Source organism: Manis javanica, chromosome 11, assembly GCF_040802235.1.
Source record: "Manis javanica isolate MJ-LG chromosome 11, MJ_LKY, whole genome shotgun sequence".
Taxonomy (NCBI): domain Eukaryota; kingdom Metazoa; phylum Chordata; class Mammalia; order Pholidota; family Manidae; genus Manis; species Manis javanica.
The window spans coordinates 76,478,003-76,498,496 of NC_133166.1; the positions used below are offsets into that span (position 1 = coordinate 76,478,003).

General features: G+C 39.0%; 1 protein-coding gene across 1 annotated transcript in view; it reads left to right on the forward strand.

Moving 5' to 3' along the window:
- CATSPERE (catsper channel auxiliary subunit epsilon) overlaps positions 1-20,494 on the forward strand; it is a 151,229-nt gene that overhangs the window by 118,635 nt on the left and 12,100 nt on the right. Inside the window, exons 18-19 of the mRNA XM_073215735.1 lie at positions 8,357-8,456; positions 12,619-12,705. Coding sequence (XP_073071836.1) covers positions 8,357-8,456; positions 12,619-12,705 — 187 coding nt within the window. The remainder of the gene's footprint in view (positions 1-8,356; positions 8,457-12,618; positions 12,706-20,494) is intronic.

The following is a 20,494-nucleotide window of genomic DNA, read 5'->3' on the forward strand; positions in this document are numbered from 1 at the left end:
TTTTTGCTTTTGTTTTGTGCAGTGCCTAATCCCCCACAGGTAAAACAAACAAACAAGCAAACGAAACATAACTTAATGTTCTTTCCCAGAGAAGGGCTCTCTTCAGTTCAATTCATTACCAAACACCTACTTTGCACCAATTATTGTGCTAGGCACTGGGAGTTCAAAGATAAATGAGACAGGATTTCTGCTCTCAAGGGCTCAGGAGTCTGATGGATTGGATAAGCACATGTGAATGATAGAAAAGGGATGTCATGGTAATTGGTATTGAAACTCAAATGAAAAGACTTCAGCCCAACTATGGAAGGGAGAGGGGCTCTCGGATATTCCCAGAAAACTTGGATTTGAGCTGAGTCACTGAGTCTTAAAGGATAATGGATATTTAGCTGAAGGCAGGGAGGAAAGGAGGCTCTCGGATATTCCCAGAAAACTTGGATTTGAGCTGAGTCACTGAGTCTTAAAGGATAATGGATATTTAGCTGAAGGCAGGGAGGAAAGGAGGAGATGAGTGGGGAAGGTAATAGTGAATTCCAGTGGGTAAACCTTCCAAGTGAAAGTGGTAGTTTGGGGAAGTTTATATTTCAAATAGTAAAATGTCGTTGCAGCATAAAGTGAGGCATGACATGTCAGAAGAGGCAGGGACACTAGCTGGAGTCCAGATTATGGAATCCTTTTTATCCATTCTTACAGTAGAATGGCATGATCAGGTATTTGCTTCAGGTAGTTCTCTCTAGGAAAAGTGTAGAGAACAAATTGCAGAGAAACAAGTCTAAGTTGGGAGACCAGGTAGTAAACTGTATTGGTAGTCCAGGGAGGGAAAAACAAAAAGATGACTGAAATATCAGCAAGGACAAAGATAAATTCTTTATGAGAAAAATTAGCAGTCGTAACAGGCAAAACTTAATAATTGATAGGCGTGAGTGGTGAGAGAGAGAATGAGGAAGATGAATGACTCAGAGGTGACATCAGTTAGAGGTCTCCCACAAACTTCCCCCACCATATCTATCCATCTTCAAGTGTCTGTACCCACGAACATTGTCTTTCTATCAACATAGATGAACTAAATGTGTGTTTAAGGTCTGTCTCCATTTGTGAACTAGAGCTCTATCCCCTTTCCTAATTAAGAAATTGCTCCTGAATTTCTCCTGCATCACCAACTTTCCCTTATCTACTGGATCATCAAAGAAATACGTACTTCTTTCCCACAACAAAAACAAAGACGCCACTACTCCTTTAGCTACTATACTCATCATCACCAACTCTCCCCCTATTGTCTCCCATCAGGCTTTGCCCCCGCACTCCCAAGGGCCCTGCCAGCCAGTGTGACCGTGGCCTCCAGACTGCTGATCCCTGTGGTCACTTCTCAGGTGCACCTTAGTTGATCTCATTAACAAGAACTGACACAGTTGGTCATTCCCTCCTACTTGAAATACTGTCTTCATTTAGCTTCCAGGATATCACATACCTCTTTGATATCTCCTCCACGATCTCCTACTTCCTCCTTTTTTCCATGACCTGTTAATGTTGGAATGCCCCAAACTTCAGGGATTTCTTTTCTCTTCTCCACCTCAACAGGCTGTCTTACTGATATCATCCAGTCTCATGAACCTGAATGTCTCAATATATAACTCCTGTATCTCTAGTATGTATCTCTACTCAGAATATCTCCCTTTGTATCAGTCAAATAGGACTAGGCTGTGTAGGAGTAACAAATAAGCCCCAATATCTCATCTTAACTCTTTTCATATCATAGTCTGACATACAGCATAGTTACCTCATGGACTCCTAGGTGATCACTGTGAAAAAAAGATTGGGAGGTTGCATGGGATGCTTAAAGGATCAGGCCTAGAAGTGGTTCTGACTTCCAGCCACATCCTGTTATCTGGAACCTAATGCCATGGCCCCCAATCTAACCCCAAGGTGGACTAGAAAATGTCCATATGCTCAAGAATATTTGATGAGCACTAACAGTGTCTGCAAAACTCCTAAGCTCCAGTCTCATAAATCCACTTAGATTATCTTGGTGAATAAATGTATGACATTTCCACTTAGATACTGAATAGGTAGAGCAAACTTACCTGTCCAAAACTGAACTCCTGATCCTTCCCTCAAAACCTGCTCCATTAATAGACTTCCCCATTTTAACTGACAGCAACCCCATCCTTCTGATGGTTGGGTAAAAACTTTGGGCTCACTCCTGACTTCTCTTTCTCTTACATTCTTCATACAATTCATCAGTAAATCCTACTGGCTCCACTTTCAAAATACATAGAGAATCTGAAAATTCATCACCACTTACACTGCCCCCACCCTGCATTCACCTCACCTGGATTATTGCAACAGCCTTTGTGTTGGTCTAGAGTACATCAGGAGTGATTCATTTAAAACAAAGAGCACCTCATTCCGAAGCTCAAAATCCATATCCCTGAGCAAAGGCCAGGTGCTCACACTGACTTAAGAGGCTCTGTGTGAACTCCTGTTTCTCCAGCTGAGCTCCACCACACTCCCCAGGTGCCCTTCCCAGGCCTCCTTAGGCTCCTAAGGGAGCAGAGCACACTCGCCCTCAGGGCCCTGCACGTGCTCTTGCCTAAGTCTGTGGTGCCCTTTCCCAAGGTGGTCACTTAGCTGGTTCCCTCTCCACCTTCCCGTCTTTGTTCAGACATCACTTTTTCAATGAGGCCCAAGCTGACAGTCGGGTTTCAAAGTACAAACTGCCTCTGCACCAGCTTCACATCTCACCTGTCTTTTTTGGTTCATAGTATTTATCACCATCTAACAAATTACATTTTACTTATTTTGCCTGTTTGTTGTCTTTTCTTTGCTACTATAATGTAAGCTCTGTAACAAAGAGCCTTTTGTCTCTTTTGATCACTGCTCTCAGCACCTAGAGCACTGCCAACAAATATGTAACTTGTCATAGTTAGTAATTAATTGTAAATAAGTAAGCAACAATAAATATTTGCTGCATGAACTCATGAACTTATGTTTGTGGCTTCCCCAACCTAGACAAATAGTAATACCACCAATTGTAATATAAAATAGGGAAGAAAAGGTAGGCTTAAGGGGGAAGATGAGTGGTTGGGTTTTAGACATCTTCAATTTGAGGAGTCTGTGAGACAACCAGAAGGAAGCTGCAATAAAACTAAACTGAAGCATCTGAAGTGCATGTAAACTATCTGAGCTGGAGATATAGATATTTGGAAGTCAAGGGCAATTTTGTGATATTAAGAATAGTTGTGGGTGATCAAAATAGTTGTTGGGGTACCTAGAGGTCAAATTGCACCACTCGTCCCTGGCCAAATCTTGAATGAATTGGGTAATAGGACAAAGGAGTCAGAAGATAACAATTATTACTTATTACTTGTTACTGACAAAAAAAAATGTATTGGCAGACGTAGCTTACATTTGCAAAAGTGAGCTTCCTGATACTATACAACAAATACTATACCTAACAGAGTTAGAAAGAAGTAAAAATGAATGTAGACAGTGACTGGTTTGGAAATAGGAACGTAGGCGTTGAGAAAGGTCATTCTGACAACCTTGATTTACTTACATGAATAGTCAGGAGGGCCATCTGTAAACTGAGAGAAGGAAGGGGTTGAGGAAGGGCTTTGAGGAGGATGCCAAGGTCACTAAGGGTAATGTGAGAAGCGGCTGGCTAAGAACCAGTAAAATGATTACTGGGCAACACTGAGGGCACAAGTGAGGTAAGACACCATAAATGGGTCCAATCCCCACAGATGCTGAATTTCTGAAGTAGCATGTGCACAAATGAAGAAGGCATATTATAATCACCAAGGTTTGGTTCCATGTTGGATGCAAGGGGAAGAACAAGAGTGAGTCCAGGATGCTGGTGAGAGAGGGATCAGATGACCTGCCTGAGATTGGGCTAAGCAGGGAAGGAAGAGGCACCTGCTCTGCAGCAGGAATGCAGAGGAGTCACAAGCTGGCAGTCTCTGTGAGGTCATGGGGCAGATGGGAGTATCTGAAAGATGGAGGGGTGGCGGGGGTTGGAGAAGGCACTGCTGCAGAGCACCACTCGGGACCATCCTGGCAGCCCTTTTGCCTAGAGGTATATCTCTGCTACCAGTAATCACCTGTTGCTTCCAATTCTCCTAGGATAATTAACTGAATGTTAGAGAACCATTTACCAAATAACTATGGAGGGACAGTCAGATCAATAAGGCTCAATGTGCTGTTCAGTGAGGTATTTATCAGGGGCAAATTTGCTTGCTAATTAATTGAGCTCTGAGAAACAGGCAGACAGGAGTGGCCACTGGGAAATTCATCTGCAGACTAGGTCTCTAGATTACAATAAATTTGCCTTTATAGAGAATGGCTCAATAACACATTGGACTGAATTTTACAGGTAAGAGGACAATAGATTCACCATCAAACATAAATAAGAATGAAGCGAGTCTCCAAGTATGATCTAACTGGGAATATAAGCCACCCCAGCTGCCTCTTTGCTGCCTTAATAACCATAACAACACATCCCAGACTAGAGTTGGTGCCACAGGAGCAACCCCAGAGGACACAGGACATAATGGCTCTGCTATGTTGCAGGGAGTTCAGTAGCAGGTTATGGATATTCTAGGGGACTCAGATTTTGTTTGAATCAGATATGGTGAGACACACAGACATGGAAGTGATTGTCATGAAGGAAGAAGTTTGTTACACATACCAATCCCAGGAGTCTGAGGCACAGCACACCACACAGGGCCACTGGGGGAAGCACAGGGGTCAGTCTGGAGGAGAGGGAGTGAAGGGAAAACAGGACCTACAGCCTTTACTGTGTTTCTGCAGGAAGAAATGGATAGACAGGGTTGACTAGTTCGGATGATTTCCTTGGGCATAGGGACTGTTTCTGTTTACCTGGTATCTGGCCCTGGGGCAATTAGGCCACCTCAGAAAGGTGGTGGCTAGGGGTGTGGGCTACTGAGTGGTTGGTTTGCATATGACCAGGATCAGCAAGGCCCCAGATATTAGAGGATCACAATATGGAAAGTAAAAGACATGGTTAACACATGGATTCTCCAGACTGGTCACACAGGATTGAATCCTTACGTGTTTAATGAACAGAGAGGACTGTCTCTCCTTCCCAATTTAAAAGTGCAACTGCCATAGTAGAGAAGTCACAAACTATAGGGAAGCTAGTTGCCAACAAGTGACATTTCTGAATTTATCATGTTTAATTAGAACCAAATCATAAATTGACATTAATGAAAATAAGCCATGCTTGCACAGGCAAGTTATTTTTGTCTTATATTCTCAATGAAATAAATAGAACACCAAAGATCATAAACCCAGGATGGGTCATGCAATTTGCTCTTATGGCCACTAGGTGACACTGTAGCTTATTGCTTTTGTGAGTGTCAAACCATACCAGCTCAGAGTTCAATTATGATCCTTTTTATTTAAATAAGACATATGGCTTTGCAACTATAGTTCTTAATAATTCATAAATCTGATGGCTTTCAAGAGATGCAGTCAAGCATGCTGCACCTTACAAAGCTCCAAGAATTAAAGCTTGCTAAAGCCTGATGCAAATCTCTGAAACTACAAAACTATGTGTACTTACACACAGGTGTATTTTCCTGTGGGGAGAGTTCAGAGCAATTATTAGAGATCTCCATGACCTCTTCCCATGCCAAGAAAGAAGCCAAGCACCACTACTCTAACCCCTGGTTAGTTACACCTGAGTTCATCTCTTTATGGTTTCTAAAAACTAAGGTGGAAATTAGATAGCTTCTCAGATACTACTTCCTGACACTCAAAATTTTTCTGCCCAATTTGTTAGAATGAGACAATAACAGTATTTTTTTATAACCAGGAGTGGATGGTAACAAGTTGTACCAGAACTAGAAAGCCAGATAAATGACTGGAAAGTCAGGCACAGATCTGGGCAGTGAATAAGGAGATTGTTGTCAAGGGTTTTTATTTTTTATGAATACACAGACATGTGAAGCAAGACAATGTATCAGACACGGGGGCAACAGTCCAGAGTCAGCAGCTCAGAAGCAAGTGCCTGAGACCAAGGTCCTAAGTGAAATTTCCATCCAAGGGGTGCAGGCGACAATTCCGTTCAGAAAAACGGGCAGTAACTGATGGAGAAAGAAGGCATGTAACCATTTTTTTTCTTTTTCTTTTTTTCTTTTGGCATTATCAATGCACAATTACATGAGCAACACCATGGCCACTAGACTCCCCCTACCATGAAGTCCCCACCACACACCTTATCACAGTCACCGTCCATCAGCATAGTAAGATGCTATAGAATCACCACCCATCTTCTCCTCGCTACACTGCCTCCCCATATCCCCCACCCCCCTACATTATGTGTGCTAATTGTAATACCCCCTTCGCCCCCTTATCCCTTCCTTTCCACCTATCTTCCCCAGTCCCTTTCCCTTTGGTAACTGTTAGTCCATTCCTGGGTTCTGTGAGTCTGCCGCCACCCTGCTCCTTCAGTTTTTTCCCCCTGTTCCCATATTCCACAGATGAGTGAAATCATCTGATACTTGTCTTTCTCCACCTGGCCCACTTCACTGAGCATAATACCCTCTAGCTCCATCCATGTTGCTGCAAATGGTAGGATTTGTTTTCTTCTTATGGCTGAATAATATTCCATTGTGTATATGTACCACATCTTCTTTATCCATTCATCTATTGATGGACACTTAGGCTGCTTCCATTTCTTGGCTATTGTAAATAGTGCTGCAATAAACATAGGGGTGCATATGTCTTTTTCAAACTGGGTTCCTGCATTCTTAGGGTAAATTCCTAGGAGTGGAATTTCTATTTTTAGTTTTTTGAGGAACCTCCATACTGCTTTCCACAAAGGTTGAACTAATTTACATTCCCACCACCAGTGTACAAGTGTACCCCTTTCTCTACATCCTCACCAACATTTGTTGTTTGTCTTTTGGATGTTGACCATCCTAACTGGTGTGCGGTCATATCTCATTGTGCTTTTAATTTGCATTTCTCTGATGATTAGCGATGTGGAGCATCTGTTAGCCATCTGAATTTCTTCTTTGGGAAGTGTCTGTTCAGCTCCTCAGCCCATTTTTTAATTGGCTTATTTGCTTTTTGTTTATTGAGGGGCATGAGCTCTTTATATAATTTGGATGTCAACCTCTTATCAGATATGTCATTTATTAATATATTCTCCCATACTCTAGAATGTCTTTTTTGTTCTACTGATGGTGTTCTTTGCTGTACAGAAGCTTTTTAGTTTGATATAGTCCCACTTGTTCATTTTTGCTTTTGTTTCCCTTGCCCAGGGAGATATGTTCATGAAGAAGTCGCTCATATTTACGTCCAAGAGATTTTTGCCTATGTTTTTTTCTAAGAGTTTTATGGTTTCATGACTTATATTCAGGTCTTTGATCCATTTTGAGTTTACTTTTGTGTATGGAGTTAGGCAATAACCAGTTTCATTCTCTTACATGTAGCTGTCCAGTTTTGCCAACACCAACTGTTGAAGAGCCTGTCACTTCCCCATTGTATGTCCATGGCTCCTTTATCATATATTAATTAACCATATATGTTTGGGTTAATATCTGGACTCTCTATTCTGTTCCACTGTCCTACAGGTCTGTTCTTGTGCCAGTACCAAATTATCTTGATTACTGTGGCTTTATAGTGGAGCTTGAAGTGAGGGAGTGTAATTCCCAGGATTGCTTTGGCTATTCAGGGTCTTTTGTGGTTCCATATGAATTTTAGAACTATTTGCTCTAGTTCATTGAAGAATGCTGTTGGTATTTTGATAGGGACTGCATTGAATCTGTAGATTGCTTTAGGCAGGATGGCCATTTTTACAATATTAATTCTTCCTATCCATGAGCAAGGGATGTGTTTCCATTTATTGGTATCCATGTAACCATTTTTAAAACAGTCACAAGTCCTGGTATGCAAAGGTATGACTTAATCAATGACTGAACTTTAGCTTTGATCTCAAGCTCCTATTTACATACAGTAGCAGAAAAAATAAATCTTAATTCAATGTAACAGATCCCTGTTAAAACTCACTGAATTTAGGGTAAATACTCTAAATTCAATGGGCATATGTCTCCAGACCCAGCATCAGGGGAGTGGACACCCTCTCCATGTTGGACTGGCTGCTTGGGTCAGCTGCTGATAGAAATCACCACGTGTTCTCTGGCTACCTGTTCTGTGCACAACTACCCTTCCTCAGATTTTAGGACTATTTCTGCCTCTCAGCCCCACCTCCACTCTTTCTTAGGCTGCTGATCCTGACATTCAGCCACACCTTCCAGCTGGCCACTTCTGAAGCTCTCAAGCCCTTTATTCCACAATAAACTATTACTTTTGTGTTTGCTGTCTCCTTCAGATATAATGAAAATGGCTTTGTTGAAGATGTTGAAGTAAATTTCATCGTGTGGGAAATACACGGCAGGGATGACTATAGCTTTAATAATACTATGCGGAAGGTACAATGTCTTTGCGTTTAAATAGAATTTAGCATGCAATTAGACAAGTCTTTCTATCTTAAATCTATATATAAACTATGTAAGGAAAATATAACCAGTTAGATGTGGGCAGAAAAAAAAACAATACCTATATATTAACATCTGTGACTATTAAAATTCATTTTTGACTAAAGAAACCATTGTCATATAAAGCAGACTTAAAGGGGTTAGAAAAAATAAAATAATGTTTATAATGGAATGATACCTTTATAGATGAATATTTTCTTTTCCCTCCATGCTGGGTTCAATGTGTGATTATTTATGGATCTGCCTTCAGTTTCATACATTCATCACATCTGTGCCAAAACAAGCACAAGTGCTGACCTTGAATTCATTGTCCCCACACTCCTGGTTTTCCAGTGTCCTCTGTGACTGGTCTACCTTGGCCTCCTTGGTGACTCCCCCTTATCCTGCCCTTTCAAAACAGAAAGGCCTGGCCACCCCAGTCACCATGCTCCCCCATGTCTGGCACTCTGCCCTTAAAGTTGTCCCATCATGATGGGGACCAGTTAGAGGCTCTGATTCCTGAGACTCCCCAGAGATCCCATGCTCAAACAAAACCAGAGTGAGTCCTTTCAAAGTAACCTTCTCATCTACCAGAGACCTTAATTCTCCAAGAAATATAACCCACCAAAACGCCAATCAGAGACATGAGTTCCACCCACTACCCCCTCCAGAACACTGCAAGAACCAGTTGCTTTTCAGTCATGTGACAAAATCCATCCCACCACACATTCCTTCTATACCTGTTCAGTGCCCAAAGTGTAACTCCTCCTGATCCATTTCCTCCCCACAGGTTCATCCCTAAACTATCCTATCCTTACACTTGGCCCACACTTCCATTACATCCACGATGAAATGCTCCTAGATCCTTCTTCAATAAACATTCCTCAGATAATATCATTTTTATATGTCACTTTCCCAAGTGGTGTCCCTGTTGACCCCTATGACAACTTTAAACATCACTCTTTCTGCCTTATCCATGACTATAGGTAAGCCATTCACTGCTTCTAGGAAAACAAATTAACTGGCAAGAACTTGAATTAGAAATTCAACAATTTCGAGTGATGGCTGAAAAGAGAATTGGTCAACTAGAAGAGAGGTCAGATGGAAATTTCTAGAATTACACATAGAGAAATAAACTGATTTCAAACAAAGAAAAGAACATAATGGAGATTCAGTGCTAAGACCTAAGAACAGGAGTCCTAAAAAGAGAGGAGATTGTTGGCCAGAAGCAATATTTTCCAAAACTGGTGAAAGATGTCAAGGCACAGAAAAAGTAATCTGCATCCAGAAACAGCAGAGTAAAATTTCTAAAATCCAAAACAAGGAGAAAAGTCAGAGCCATAGTCAGAGCAAAAAAGATGTTACTTTCAAAAGAGTAACTCCAAGATTTAAAGCTGATTTCTCAATAGAAATACTGAAAACCAGGAAATTTTGAACACAGATATCCTTAAATTACTAGAAGAAAATAATCTCCAAACCTAGAATTCTATATGCAATAAAAATAGCCTTTAAAAACTGACTACAAACAAGAGAGATCCTTAAAAGATATATGAAATTAAAAGAGGAAAATTTTTCAAGTAAAAAAATGAATGGGACAAAAAGGATTTGAAAGTGACAAATACTGAAGACAGGTAAAGAAGATCTAATAGATGGATAAATGGAAGCCCTGAGAAAGAAACCCAGAGCACAGGTACCAAAACCAATACTAATAATTCAACAAAACATCTCCCCCTCAAGAAAAATATGTGAAGCTTAATATTGAAAGAGCATACCATATATGCAACCAACCCCAGTGGGCATCTAGCCTAAAGAGCAAGCAATTTATAAGGAAAGTAAAATTAAATTATCATCAGATATTTTTACAGCAATGCTTTATGGCAGGAGAAAATGGAGTAAAATATTTAAAACACTGAATGAAAATAAATGTGAGCCAAAGATTTAAATGTAGCAAATCTGACTGTACTGTAAAAGGCACAAACTGTTATCAACATGTAAAAAGCTCAGATAATATTGCTCCCATGCACCTTCTCTGAGCGAATTACTAAATAATAAGCTTCAGATAATCAAAATTGCTAAAGAGATATCCACATAAGAACTAGAGGGAAGCATTATAGTGTAGAGTCACTTAGGAAACCTAAAAATATGGGTTAAAAGGGAAAGAGTATAGTATATAATAGATTGATTCTCTGGCAATATAGATACAGTACAATTAAAATACATGGTAGGAGAATGTAAAGATGCTATGCAAGAGGAAAATACAACTGTTTTCAGTAATCATGATAGTGACAGTAATCTTTCTATTGTCATTCTGTTGCTGAGAGGTGTATAATGTGAAATAAAGCAAATGTGTAATGATAGGATATTCTAATACTGTCATTCTTCACCAGGTGTTTTGATGTAAAGGCAAGGAGATAACATATGTAAGATAGAAGAAAGACAAAAATCCTGAATTTAAATAGGACAGTAGAACTCTTCCGGTTTTGGATATTGATCTGGATATGTGTAAATATAGTGTTCATACAGGAAGATATAGAGAAACAGATAAATTTTCTTAGTCAATCCTTTAAAATCCCCAGGAACACAACTAGTTAGTAGCTTAAGTATCCTTAGTACTCAGATTGCTGTCTTGAAATACAGTTTTTCACTAAAACCAAACTGGGAATCTTAGATAAATGGCTGATTCCAAGACTGCAAGGAAGAAATAAATATACAACATGAGCTTGGAATAGTTTGACATATCCAATGGCTAGGACATATCAAAGACCACTAGGGTCACATCAGAAGTAATCACAAGTTGATGTGAAGAGGTTTCAACTGGCCAAAGATGGGACAACTTCATCTACATTAAGGGTAATTATTGCAATGGGTTAAAGTCCATTAAATATGTCAATCTATAATTTCATAATTATTTTTTTAAGATCACCTGTGGAGAATGGTAGGAAACCAATTCCTTATTTTGAAAACTGGAAAATAAAGAAAGAACAATTTATACTACCTTCCTTAAATGAATTATACCAGTGGGTAGCCAAATAGTAGATGAAGGAAAGCATCTCTTCATAAAATTATTCCAGTTACAAATGAAAAAAAAGATAAAATTGGAATATCACCTTTTAACAACCCAAATAATAGAAGTTATTATGAACAAATGTATATTAACATATTTGACAATGGACAAATGCTTTGACAAACACAATTTACCATAGTTTCTTCCATCTAAGAAAAAAACTGAAATCTCTAATCCCTGATGGCTTTCCTGATGAAGCCTACCAAACATTAATGGAAATTTTAATTTCAGCCTTATAAAAATTCTCCCAGAGTATTAAGGTGGAGAAAGCACTTTCCAAGTTATTCCAAGAGGACCCTATGAGGATCCGAAAAGAAAAGAGAATTATGCACCAACCTCATTCATTACCTGGCCACAAAACACTTGAACAAAGTACTAGCAAATCAAACCCAGCAATACATTAAAAAATCACACATCTAGACCAAGTTTTTTATTTCATGAATGAAAGATTGGGATTGAAAACTAAAACTGAAGTAATCCACTCTAGTAAAAGAATAAAGAAGAAAATACATATGATTATTATAATAGTAAATGAAGTCATCTGATTAAAAGATTGTCATCCATACATAACAAAATTTTAAATGTAAATCTTAGAAAGTTATGAGTAGATAGCAATTTCCTTAACTTACTCAAATGTAGATACAAAAAAAAACTTTAGACAACATCATACTTAATGGTGAAAATTTGAAAGCCTTCCCTCTAAAATCTAGACTGAAACAGGGTGGTGGTTATCACCACGTTCATATAACACTGCTTCTGATCTTTGTAATAAGGCAAACAATAAACAATAAAAATAAGTAAAATGTATAGGTTTCGAAAGGAAGAAATTAAAGTATTCACAGATAACATGTGAAACAATTATAATTAATAAGCAAGTGCGTTAAGAAGCTCTCTTCATACAAATGTACAAAAGTCAGATTCCTGTGTACATCAGCGAACATTTACATAATTAAGTATTTTAAATATAAATTTTCAATAGCATTAAAATATATTAAATACATAGGAATAATGGGTATTACAATGCTTATATACACATATGTGATTTTTTGACAGAGTGGTTGTTTAAATGAAGCCCAGACATGGAAATCAATGACTATGCTTAACAAAGACCTTCCATTGGAAGAAGCCTGGGGACCTGAGGTATGAAAAGCATTACCTTACAAACTGTTTGTCTCTAATAACTAATTTGGTATTTCAGCATTACAACAGCTTGATGGAAACACTTTGCACTTAATTGTGCTTTTGTAAATCAAATCCACTTTTTCTATTGAATTAATATTATGATTTCCAAAAGCTTCATCTTAATTTCCATCTGATCTTCTGTTGTTCCTGTTTTACCAACAATTTTAATTTTCTCTGCTGAAAAATGTGTTTGCAGATTATCAAATATCGGACAAACATACTAAAGCATTGAGTGCAACACAGAGAAGACAAGTAGTCATTTTACAGCATCTTACTACGCAGATGAACAGTGACTGTGAAGGGGTATGTGGGGGGCACTTAGTGAAGGGGGGAGCCTAGTCAACATAATGTCTTTCATGTAATTGTAGATTAATGATACCAAATTAAAAAATAAAAATAAATAAAAATAAAAATAAAAAAAAGAATTCCTGAAGTTTTCATTCTTGCACAACTGAAAGGTCATTTCTGAATGCCAGTTATCAATCCAATACTGTTCTCAATTTTTTCCAGGTGAATTTTCGTAGATTAAAATTAATTTGTTATTTAGAGAATCAAATCATACACCGTACAAATCATACACCTTACAAAAAGTGACATGTAAGATACCTCAGCCTGAAAAATGTAACCCCTACAATAAGAATTTTGCTTCTACTTGAGAATCTGTGCATGTCAAGACAGACACATACACAAATGATGTGCATTATCCTCTGTATTTCCCCTTCCAAACATCCCACTTTCCATCTGCCACTTCCTATCTTTCCAGCAACATAGCCCTACTTGCATTACCCTAATAATCTTTGAAATATCCTTCAACCCCAGCGTAACCTTCAGTCCACTGGCCCCACCACCTCCAGCTTACCCCAGGTTCTCTTTTCCCTCTTTATCCCACTTAAATCCCACAGTCAATAATTACATCACTCTATTAATACAAACCTGAATTCCTTTGGCCCCCTCTCCCTTCGTGAGTGACTAACACAGCCCAGTTAAACACAGCTACCCACCTGGGCAGCTGACTGTGGTCAGACAAAACATACCATGCTGGTTTGTTTTGCTTTAATTGCATGATTAAATTGGTCTCATGTTCCTGCCAGACAAATATAACTGCATTACTCTAGTTCATTCCCTATTCCCCTCTCCTAAATAGTGATTGCATACTTTCTCTTCTCTCCTAAAATTTCTACACGCTCTTTCCCCATTCTCCTTTTTGTCTAGTAAACTTGCTTCCTACTTCACCAAGAATATGATGGTGTTTATCAAACCTGGTGCTAGATCCTGTTCTTTAATGTTATTTTAAAAAGCAAAATTTTTAAATGCACAATATGTTGCCTTATTGTTTATAATATTTTGACAATTTTATTTCTTTATAACTAGTTTCCCTTGTAATACAACCTATTTTATCTCTTCTGTTCATTTTTTATTTATTTATTTATGTTTGGTATCATTAATCTACAATTACACAAGCAACATTATGGTTATGAGACTCCCCCCATTATCAAGTCCCCACCACATACTCCATTACAGTCACTGTCCATCAGCATACTAAGATTCTATAGAATCACTACTTGTCTTCTCTGTGTTGTACATCCTTCCCTGTGTCCCACACACACACATTATGTCTGCTAATCGTAATGCTCCTTTTTCCCCCTTATCCTTCTCTTCCCACCCATCCTCCCCAGTCCCTTTTTCTTTCATAACTGTTAGTGCATACGTGGGTTCTGTGAGTCTGCTGCTGTTTCGTTCCTTCAGTTTTTTGCTTGTTCTTATACTCCACAGATGAGTTAAATTATTTGATACTAATCTTTCTCCACCTGGCTTATTTCACTGAACGTAATACCCTCTACCTGCATCCATGTTGTTGCAAATGGTAGGATTTGTTTTCTTCTTGGGGCTGAATAATATTCCATTATGTATATGTACCATATCTTCTTTATCCATTCATCTACTGATGGACACTTACATTGCTCTCATTTCTTGGCTATTGTAAATAGTGCTGCAATAAACATAGGGGTGCATATGTCTTTTTCAAACTGGGCTGCTGCATTCTTAGGGTAAATTCCTAGGAGTGGAATTCCTGGGTCAAATGGTATTTCTATTTTGAGTTTTTTGAGGAACCCCCACATTGCTTTCCACAAAGGTTGAACTAATTTACATTTCCACCAGCAGTGTAGGAGGGTTCCCCTTTCTCCATTACCTCACCAACATTTGTTGTTGTTTGTCTCTTGGATTGTGGCCATCCTTACTGGTGTGAGGTGATATCTCATTGTGGTTTTAATTTGCATTTCTCTGATGATTAGCAATGTGGAGCATCTTTTCATGTGCCTGTTGGCCATCTAAATTTCTTCATTGCAGAAGTGTCTGTTCAAATCCTGTGCCCATTTTTTAATTGGCTTATTTGCTTTTTGTTTGTTTAGTTGCGTGAGCATTTTATATGTTTTGGATGTCAACCCTTTATCGGATCTGTCATTTATTAATATATTCTCCCATACTGTAGGATGCCTTTTTGTTCTATTGATGGTGTGCTTTGCTGTACAGAGCTTTTCAGCTTGATATAGCCCCACTTGTTCATTTTTGCTTTTGTTTCCCTTGCCCAGGGAGATATGTTCATGAAGAAGTTGCTCATGTTTATGTGCAAGAGATTATTGCCTATGTTTTTTTCTAAGAGTTTTACAGTTTCATGACTTATATTCAGGTCTTTGATCCATTTCTAATTTACTTTTGTGTATGGGGTTAGACAGTAATCCAGTTTCGTTCTTTTACATGTACCTGTCCAGTTTTGCAAACACCAGCTGTTAAAGAGCCTGTCATTTCCCCATTGTATATCCATGGTTCCTTTATCATATACTAATAGACCATATATACTTGGGTTAATACCTGGACTCTAGTCTGTTCCACTGGTCTGTGGGTCTGTTCTTGTGCCAGTACCAAACTGTCTTGATTACTGTGGCTTTGTAGTAGAGCTTGAAGTTGGGAAGTGAGATTTCCCCTGCTTTAGTCTTCCTTCTCAGGATTGCTTTGGCTATTCATGGTCTTTTGTGGTTCCATATGAATTTTAGAACTATTTGTTCCAGTTTGTTGAAGAATGTTGTTGTTATTTTCATAGGGATTGCACTGGATCTGTAGATTGCTTTAAGCAGGATGGCCATTTTGACAATATGAATTCTTCCTATCCATGAGCACGAATGTGTTCCTATTTATTGGTATCTTCTTTAATTTCTCTCATGAGTGTCTTGTAGTTTTCAGAGTATAGGTCTTTCACCTCCTTGGTTAGGTTTATTCCTAGGTATTTTATTCTTTTTGATGCAATTGTGAATGGAATTGTTTTCCTGGTTTCTCTTTCTGCTAGTTCATCATTAGTGTATAGGAAAGCAACAGATTTCTGTGTATTAATGTTGTATCCTGCAACTTTGCTGAATTCGGATATTAGATCTAGTGGTTTTGGAGTGAATTCTTTAGTGTGTTTTATGTACAATATCATGTCATTGCAAATAGTGACAGTTTGACTTCTTTACCAATCTGGATGCCTTTTATTTCTTTGTGTTGTCCGATTGCCATGGCTAGGATGTCCAGTACTATGTTGAATAAAAGTGGGGAGAGTGGGCATCCCTGTCTTGTTCCTGATCTTAGGTGAAAAGCTTGGAGCTTCTTGCTGTTAAATATTATGTTGGCTGTGGGTTTGTCATATATGGCCTTTATTATGTTGAGGTACTTGCCCTCTATACCAATTTTGTTGAGAGTTTTTATCATGAATGTATGTTGAATTTTGTCAAATGCTTTCTCAGCATCTGTGGAGATGATCATGTGGCTTTTGTCCTTCTTTTTGTTGATGTGGTGGATGATGTTGGTGGATTTTCAAATGTTGTACCATCCTTGCATCCCTGGAATGAATCCCACTTGGACATGGTGTATGATCCTCTTGATGTACTTTTGAATTCGGTTTGCTAATATTTTGTTGAGTACTTTTGCAAGTATGTTCATCAGGGATGTTGGTCTGTAATTTTCTTTTTTTGTGGTATCTTTGCCTGGTTTTGGTATTAGAGTGATGCTTGCTTCATGGACTGAGTTTGGAAGTTTTCCCTCCTCTTCTATTTTTTGGAAAACTTTAAGGAGAATGGGTATTATGTCTTCTCTCTATGTCTGATAAAATTCTGAGGTAAATCCATCTGGCCCGGGGGTTTTGTTCTTGGGTAGTTTTTTGATTACCGATTCAATTTCATTCCTGGTAATTGGTCTGTTTAGATTTTCTGTTTCTTCCTGGGTCAGTCTTGGAAGGTTGTATTTTTCTAGGAAGTTGTCAATTTCTTCTAGGTTTTCCAGCCTGTTAGCGTATAGATTCTCATAGTGTTTTCTTAATAATTCTTTGTATTTCTATGATGTCTGTCCTGATTTTTCCTTTCTCATTTCTGATTCTCTTTATGTGTGTAGATTCTCTTTTTCTTTTAGTAAGTCTGGCTAGGGGTTTATATCTATTTTGTTTATTTTCTCAAAGAACCAGCTCCTGGTCTCATTGATTTTTTCCTATTGTCTTATTTTTCCCAATTTTTAAAATTTCTCCTCTGATCTTTATTATGTCCCTCCTTCTGCTGACTTTGGGCCTCATTTCTTCTTCTTGTTCCAGTTTCAATAATTGTGACTTTAGACTATTCATTTGGGATTGTTCTTCCTTTTTTAAATAGGCTGGATTGCTATATACTTTCCTCTTAGAACTGCCTTCACTGCATCCCACAGAGGTTGGGGCTTTGTGCTGTTGTTGTCATTTGTTTCCATATATTGTTTGATATCTGTTTTAATTTGGTCATTGATCCATTGATTATTTAGGAGCATGTTGTGAAGCCTCCATGTGTTTCTTGTGAGCTGTTTTGCTTTCTTTGTACAATTTATTTCTAGTTTTATATCTTTGCAATCTGAGAAATTGGTTGGTAGAATATCAGTCTTTTTGAATTTACTGAGGCTCTTTTTGTGGCCTAGTATGTGGCCTATTCTAGAAAATGTTCCATGTGCACTTGAGAAGAATATGTATCCTGCTGCTTTTGGGTGTAGAGTTCTGTAGATGTCTGTTAGGTCTATCTGTTCTAGTGTGTTCTTCAGTGCCTCTGAGTCCCTACTTATTTTCTATCTGGTTGATCTGTCCTTTGGAGTGAGTGGTGTGTTGAAGTCTCACTGCATTCTATTTCCTCCTTTAATTCTGTTATTATTTGTTTCACATATGTTGGTGCTCCTGTATTGGTGCACAGATATTTATAATGGTCATATCTTCTAGTTGGACTGACCCCTTTATCATTATGTAATGTCCTTCTTTATCTCTTGTTACTTTCTTTGTTTTGAATTCTATTTTGTCTGATACAAGTACTGCAACACCTGCTTTTTTCTCCCTATTGTTTGCATGAAATCTCTTTTCCCATCCCTTTACTTTTATTCTGTGTATGTCTTTAGGTTTGAGGTGAGTCTCTTATAAGCAACAGATGGGTCTTGCTTTTTTATTCATTCTGTTACTCTGTGTCTTTTCATTGGTGCATTCAGTCCATTTACATTTAGGGTGATTATCGATAGATATATACTTATTACCATTGCAGGCTTTGGATTCGTAGTTACCAAGGGTTCAAGGGTAGCTTCTTTACTATCTAACTGTCTCACTTTAACTTGCTTATTATGCTATTATAAACATGATCTGATGATTCCTTCTTTCTCTCCCTTCTTATTCTTCCTCCTCCACTCTTTATATGTTAGATGTTTTATTCTGTACTCTTTTGTGTTTCCTTTGACTACTTTTGTGGATAGTTGCGTTTATTTTTTGCCTTTAGTTAGTATTTGGTCAGTCTGCTTTCTTTGCTGTGGTTTTATTTTCCCTGGTGACATCTATTTAGCCTTAGGTGTTCTTCCATCTAGAGCGGTCCCTTTAAAATACCCTGTAGAGGTTGTTTGTGGGAGGCAAATTCCCTCAACTTTTGCTTGTCTGGGAATTGTTTAATCCCTCCTTCAAATTTAAATTATAATTTTGCTGGATAGAGTATTCTTTGTTCAAGGCCCTTCTGTTTCATTGCATTAAATATATCATGTAATTCTCTTCTGGCCTGTAAGGTTTCTGTTGAGAAGTTTGATGATAGCCTCATAGGTTTTCCTTTGTAGGTCATCTTTTTTCTCTCTCTGGCTGCCTTTAATACCCTGTCCTTGTCTTTGATCTTTGCCATTTTAATTATTATATGTCTTGGTGTTGTCCTCCTTGGTTCCCTTGTGTTGGCAGTTCTGTGGGCTTCCATGGTCTGAGAGACTATTTCCTTCCCCAGCTTGGGTAAGTTTTCAGCAATTATTTCTTCTAAGACACTTTCTATCCCTTTTTCTCTCTTCTTCTTCTTCTGGTACCTCTATAATGTGAATATTGTTTCATTTGGATTGGTCACACAGTTCTCTTAATATTCTTTCATTCCTGGAGATCCTTTTATCTCTCTCTGCCTCATCTTCTCTGTATTCCTGTTCTCTGATTTCTATTTCATTAACAGTCTCTTGTACCTCATCCAGTCTACTCTTAAGTCCTTCTATTGATTGTTTCATTTCTGTTATCTCCCTCCAGACTTCATCCCTTAGCTCTTGCATATTTCTCTGCAGGTCCATCAGCATGGTTTTGACTTTTATTTTGAATTCTTTTTCAGGAAGATTGGTTATATCTATCTCACCAGGCCCTCTCTCTAGGGTTGTTTCAGTTATTATTGACTGGACCAGATTCTTCTGCCTTGTCATGGCAATAGAGGTAGTTGTAGGCAGGTGGCATGGGTGTCAGCTGGGAGAACAAAGTCCTTCCCTGCTTGCTGGTTGCTTGCCTCTCTCTGCTGCCTGTGTCAGTTACCCGCACACAGGTTGCAGTCTCTGGGTTAATCTCCTGAGCAGCCGTGGGTGGAGTGGCCCTCAGGATAGCCTAGGGCACTGCAGGGAGTTGCTGACACTCTGGGTGTGTTCTCCTGTAAGAATGGTGCCCCTTCGTGCCTTCCGGACCTTGCCCTGGCTTTGTCTGCCTGTGCTGGGCAGCTGCACATGGGGGCAGCCTCTGGGTTTGGCCTTGCACTCTGGAGGAGACTCTGTGTGGTTGCTGTGGGTGGGGCTGTTCCCCAGCTGCTCCACAGTGGTGACAGGTCAGCCGGTTTGTTTGCAGCACCGGCAGGGGGGAATGAATGGCAGACGCCAACAGGGGGGAATGTACAGCGTGCTTCTTCTCCCCATGAGTGGCTTCTCCATTGCCACCCAGGGGGTTAAGGTGCCTGAAGTTCCTTAGATTCCAGCCTACTAAGCTGAGTGTGCTGGAATGATTTTGTCTACCTGTTAAACCCTTGTCCCTTTAAGACTTTTAAAAAGCACCCACTTTTCTTTTGTCCCAGGAGAGCCAGCTGTGGGGACCCACTTGCAGTCTCCATTTTGGGTTTTACTTTTCCGTTTCTCTAATATCCAGTACACCGTGCAATGTGTATCTGTGCTCCTGGTGCAGATTACTGGGGCTGGTTATTTAGCAGCCTGTGCTTCCACTCCTTCACAACTCTGATTCTTTTCCTCCCGCCAGTGAGGTGGAATGGGGGAAGTGCTCAGGTCCCACTGGTCATGGCTTTGTATCTTACCCTTTTCATGAGATGCTGAGTTCTCGCAGATGTAGATGTAGCCTGGCTGTTGTACTGTATCTTCTGGTCTCTCTTTTAGGAATAGTTGTATTTGCTCTATTTTCAAAAATATATATGGTTTTGGGAGGAGATTACCGCCACCCTACTCA